Source organism: Schistocerca piceifrons, chromosome 4 (genome assembly GCF_021461385.2).
Source record: "Schistocerca piceifrons isolate TAMUIC-IGC-003096 chromosome 4, iqSchPice1.1, whole genome shotgun sequence".
Lineage (NCBI taxonomy): Eukaryota > Metazoa > Arthropoda > Insecta > Orthoptera > Acrididae > Schistocerca > Schistocerca piceifrons.
Window position 1 is genome coordinate 611,607,795 of NC_060141.1, and position 6,024 is coordinate 611,613,818.

At 41.3% G+C, this 6,024-nt stretch overlaps 1 protein-coding gene across 1 annotated transcript; it reads left to right on the top strand.

Annotated features, from left to right (window-relative positions):
- Nucleotides 1-465: 465 nt before the first annotated feature.
- LOC124796382 (histidine-rich glycoprotein-like) lies at nucleotides 466-5,305 on the top strand. Its single transcript, XM_047260543.1, has 2 exons — nucleotides 466-514; nucleotides 4,928-5,305. Exons 1-2 carry the CDS (start codon nucleotides 500-502, stop codon nucleotides 5,147-5,149), a joined length of 237 nt encoding a protein of 78 aa, XP_047116499.1. The 5' UTR covers nucleotides 466-499; the 3' UTR covers nucleotides 5,150-5,305.
- Nucleotides 5,306-6,024: the final 719 nt, after the last annotated feature.

The window sequence follows — 6,024 nt, forward strand, 5'->3', positions numbered from 1 at the left end:
ATATTATACGACAAGTGGAATAATAACCACAACAGATTCTTATATTATTAATAAAGCTGTTAAGATCAATACATATACCGAACAACTGGCGCTTCTGTATAATACATCATGTACCGACAAAACAATGTTTTTTCGTTTGTTTTTCGTGACTTCATCTTGGAGTTGGAGGTAAGAACGTCCGACCGAGTGCTATGGTCGCTCCCCGCTAATATCAGAAGCCAGCGCATGTCAGTGGGCAGTACGTTCTGTCGGTGAATTCCCAATGTTTGTGCAGGTCGATGGCTGGGCGCTGAGAACGAGCGCATGACGTCAGAACCGTTGAGTGTGTGCGAGGACCGCTTTCACCGAATGGGTACTTCGCGACTCTCAGAATAATTCTGCGAAGCTAGCTGGTTGCTGACCTCCATTTCCCAAACTTGTCGCACTATAAAAGACACCCGCGTTCCAGACGAGGCTCACAGTTGTGCCTACCATTCTGCTTGCGACTACCTGCTGAAATATGAACAAGTTTCTGGTAAGTCTTCGTCGAGCTGTAAGCAATTTCCGATATTTATTAATTCCCATATGTCAAATCAGCATTTATTAGTGCTCACACTGTCACGAAAATCGGTATCTCTTCGGTAAAATATTGCGCTACGCTATAAACAGTAAATATATATATAGAAGTTAATGTAACTCTGCCTCAAACAAATATTTGGCGTCTTAAACTGTACTCCATTAGTAGCACCACAGACTTGGAAGTTTTTCACGTTAATTTTTCCGTCGCTATGACTTGTCATATCCAGTAATCGCCGTACATTTTGTCAGAGGTGAATATTATTTTTCATATTGTTCATTCAATAATCAAGTCACTTTTCCTGCTTCCTCTTATTAAAGAACGAACACATAAGTTTAGTATCAACTGTCTTCGATTCTACTTTTTAACTCCGTATTACTAGGTACGTAAATTTCATGCCTCTCTGTAGATGTGTAAATCTAGCCACACTATTCATTTCTTTTCATTGCAGTATGTAGAGGTGGTATTACATCTACATCTACATCCATACTCCGCAAGCCACCTAACGGTGTGTGGCGGAGGGTACTTTGAGTACCTCTATCGGATCTCCCTTCTATTCCAGTCACGTATTGTTCGTGGAAAGAAAGATTGTCGGTATGCCTGTGTGTGGGCTCTAATCTCTCTGATTTTATCCTCATGGTCTCTTCGCGAGATATGCGTAAGAGGGAGCAATATACTGCTTGACTCCTCCGTGAAGGTATGTTCTCGAAACTTCAACAAAAGCCCATACCGAGCTACTAAGCGTCTCTATTGCAGAGTCTTCCACTGGAGTTTATCTATCATCTCCGTAACGCTTTCGCGATTACTAAATGATCCTGTGCATGATTTCACAATAATATGACAAATTTATCAGACGTTATTCCTCCCTCGTATTTACAAAAGAAAATTTGTAACTGTCTTCTCGATGGTTGGGAGATTTTGCTTCTTCCGTATATGATTCGTATGGAGATTATTTATTTCGCTGGCCAACAGAAGTCCCCTAGTACCAAACATAGGCTCAAATTTGAAGGAAAAAATTTCTGACAATGTACATTTGGAGCACACCATTGTATGATAGTGGTAAAACCGGTACAGAAGAGAATCGAAGCGTTTGACACACCCTCTACTGCAGGAAATGTTCTGTTGCTCAAACCTGACAGAGGTACCTGTCAGAGAAAAGTAATGTGGCTTATCTTCCTCTGGCGATCATATCACTGCTGAAAAATGAAGGCTAAACATATATCCATTACGCTTTAACAGCTTACATTTCACTATTTTTTCTAGACGTGTGGTGACTGAAACTTAAAGATGCGATTTCCTTTCGAACATATGTTATATTTGCACTCATGTCTTACAGTAATTTCCTTTTTCAACTCTTTTCATCTTCATAAAAGAGATGAATGCAATCAGTTTATTCCTTGTTGGAATTTTCTTTATTTCTTATTTAGTGAGCTTTTTGTACGAAAATGTATTTGAACAATTTAATTCATTTTAACATACACGTTGCCCGACAAACAACCAGAAAGAAAAATTGAGATTATTAGAGACGGAGCTGGAACTCGGTTTGGACGAGAATGAAGACGGAAGTCGTCTGTGGTTCTATTAAGGAAGACTCTGCATTGTGGTGAAATAATCACGATCAATGAACGGACATTTAACTCAGCTGCTTTAGGACACCAGTGTAGTACTATCTTAACCGTCCGCCTCCGTGGTCACTGTGGTTGACTGCCATACGGGGAGATTTTTCCTTGGTAGAAGGCGGGGTACGGTGGGTGCATTCACCTTTGTGAAGACAACTGGGCAGGTATTCGACCGATTAGTAGAGGTTCCAAGGTCGAGAAACCGTACAACGACCGAGAGAGCCGTGTTCCGTCTATACGCCCCTATACCCTCCATGCCACATCGAATAACGCCAATGACAGAGGGTGACACGTCGGTCGGTCGGGACCGGCTGACACGTCTAGGTCCACAGCGTGAACTTCACCGACTTTTACCTTTTACAGTCTTAACCCAGAGATTTCACTTACACAGGTTCACTAAAACCAACACTACACGTATTTTATATCTCGAGTTTAATGGGAGAAATAATTTTTCATGTGCAAACGATATTTAAATTTGCTATGTGAGTGTACTGAAAGTACATTCTCTTCTAAGAAACTACACTTCTCCAGTCCCGTCGCTGTGAATAACAGTATGGCTATCAAATTCATAAAGTCATTCCACCTTGTAATATTGTGAAGTTTGAACGTTAATTATTTCAGAAACGTCATTTATGTCTTTAACTAACAGCTGATTTTCTCAAACCAGAAAACTTACATTCGTCTAGCACACATATCTGATGGCAAATCTTTCTGAGTGTGGACATCCACAAGTAAACATGTGTTATCTTCAATTTCATTGAAGTTGAGAATATCCAGCATCTGTAACCGCGAAGACTGGTTCCTCTTTCTGCCTTGTCACTGATACTTATCTGTTAAGAACTGTTAGAAATGACAGACTATTGCTTATCAGTGGAAGAAAATGATTAAAAATCTAAAAAGAGACTTAGAAATGTAGCTCATAGGAAGATAATGGACATGAACCGTGCAAGACTGAAGGACGACTAGTATACTAATTGGAAGAACATTGTAATCAGCCGTAATTCTTCCCTTCCTTACGACAGGAACTTTGGCCTCGTAAAGGAGTCGCTAAGGTTGAAATGGTTCCAATGGCTCTGAGCCCTATGCGACTTAACTTCTGAGGTCATCAGTCGCCTAGAAGGACATCACATACATCCATGCCCGAGGCAGGATTCGAACCTGCGACATTTGCGGTCGCTCGGTTCCAGACTGTAGCGCCTAGAACCACACGGCCACTCCGGCCGGCAGTCGCCGTGTGGCTGAGTCAGCCCTGTACATCTGACTTCAGAGATTATTGGAAACTGCAACAAAATCAACAAGGTTATTGTCAAAGGAATGTAGACATAGAATTTTTTTGATTTTACAACTTTGTCCCAAATCCTTTACCAGAAGAAAGTGCTAAGAGTAGCGTACAATGAGGCCACAAAATGTAATTTAACCATAGCAGCTTCAAGCATTTTATCAATAATGCCAAGCTGTGTTTTAGCATTATTATCAGAGATTTCATTTATGCTATCATCCTAGATTCTTTCCATGTGGTTCAGTCCGGATGATCTGTGCCCAGTCCACCTTTCAGACTAACATATCCAACTGAATTTGTCCCTAAGTCCATTGAGTGCTATAAGAAAAGTATTTCCTTACATACTTGAAGAGTATAACGAATCTTATAATGAACTTCCTATATTGTATTGTATTGTATGTTAACCGGGGACCTAGAAACGATGGAGAGGCTCCGTCCCCGCCGCAGCCGACGTCCGCAACCCGACGACGTCTACCGCAGTCCACTTCACCCCTCTGCCGCCCCACACCGAACCCAGGGATATTGTGCGGTTCGGCCACCGGTGGACCCCCCAGGGAACGTCTCACACCAGACGAGTGTAACCCCTATGTTTGCGTGGTAGAGTAATGGTGGGGTACGCGTACGTGGAGAACTTGTTTGCGCAGCAATCGCCGACATAGTGTAACTGAGGCGGAATAAGGGGAACCAGCCCGCATTCACCTAGGCAGATGGAAAACAGCCTAAAAACCATCAACAGACTGGCCGGCTCACCGGACCTCGAACCAAATCCGCCGCGCGGATTCGTTCCGGGGACCAGGCGCTCCTTCCCGCCCGGAAAGTCGTGCGTCAGACCTACGGCCAACCGGGAGGGCCGAACTTCCTATTCCTATAAGCTTATGGGTTCAAACGAAAGGACTAATGTATTTCCACAAAAGGTCAACATGATTATAAATGACATGTTCGGCAATCAGAAATTTCTAAGACCGTGTAAATATAGAACGGTGTTAATGATAATGTTACACAACGCAGTCTGTATTTAAGAGAAATAACTAACAATACACTGTAAATTTCTGTGGTCCACAACTTCTAGAACTCTGCGTTTTTATGTGTTTTCTGACGGAAATACGGGCAAAAATTATAAAATCTCCTTAGAGGGTGTCATATCATGTAGAAAGTCCACAGTCGATGTCTTTCACCAACCGCACTAAGTTAATATTTGAAGATCAACTAAAATCTGGATATGTCAATAAGTATAGTGATGAGTGTAATACGGGATAGCTTTTTTAAAAAAGAATTTAAGAGAAATTTTATGAGATGTAACTGTTTTTCTCCTTTCTTTTTTCCATTTTACTCGAAGTTCAGGCCTTCTCAGTGTGGACCAGTTGATATATATTTATAAACGACATTAAATAACTGTATTCTGTCTCTTTTCACGTGCTCCAGGTACTTTGGTCCTAAAATATGTTCAGACTATAGCGTCACGATTTCCTTCAGATCTTTGTTGGCGCTGCGTTGTTGCTGGTCGTAGCCATCTGCTCTTCACCAGCGGAGGCTGTAGCTGAGGCAGCACCGCAGTTCGGACACCATGGGCCACCACACCATGGACCACCACACCACGGACCACCACATCATGGACCACCGCACCATGGGCCTCCTCACCATGGACCACCACACCATGGACCTCCTCACCACGGCCCTCCTCACCATCATGGTTGAGTGACAGACTAATAGCTGCTGTCGCAGTGTCATTCACCTGCATTTCCTCATTCCGATTATCAGAAGTACCTTGCTGGTGGCCACATAATTCTTGGCTAGGCAATACGATGTATGTGTACAAATTGATTATTGTTTACAATAAATAATTACAAATCAGAGCTATCTTTTATGTGAAATTGATAATGCAAAATGCATTATATTGCTTCAGTACTTTTTAGAATGTGAGTTTATTAATGCATTTTTACAATAGAGGGTTCATTATGAAGAACGGAAATACATTTCTATAAATTTGTATAGCTATACGAAATATCCAACGTTTGAATCCAACATTAAATTCACAAAGAAGTGTACATAAGGAGCTTTCAGTAAGGAATTACTGAACTCGTTTGAAAAGAGGTGATAGCAGTTGGTAGAACAGCTGCAAATCGTGGAAGGAAGAGGAATTGTGTGTGCTGTTGTTGCTGGCGTTTTCTATTTTGAGTTATTCATTTGTCAGTTATCGCTAGAGTTAACAGATTCAGTCAGTAGGAATTCATACGATGATGTGCACTTTATGAGTTGAAGTATCAATTAGTAATACGCTCCACATAATAATTATAATTAATTATTTCAAAATATCTTTCACATGAGTGGGGTAAACCTCATGTGTTTGACGAGACATTTGAAGAGTTTTCGGGGACATTTTGCATATGTAAGTAACTTTATTGTCAACGAAAAAGTTGTTCACATTTTAACATGAACGTTGTTAAACATCTGATGTGTAGGGTTTATTCTCCAACCAGTTTGATACAAGATACACTGAAGCGTCAGAGTAACTGATATAGGCATGCGTATTCAAATACAGATATGTGTAAACAGGCAGAACTTGTCTTATA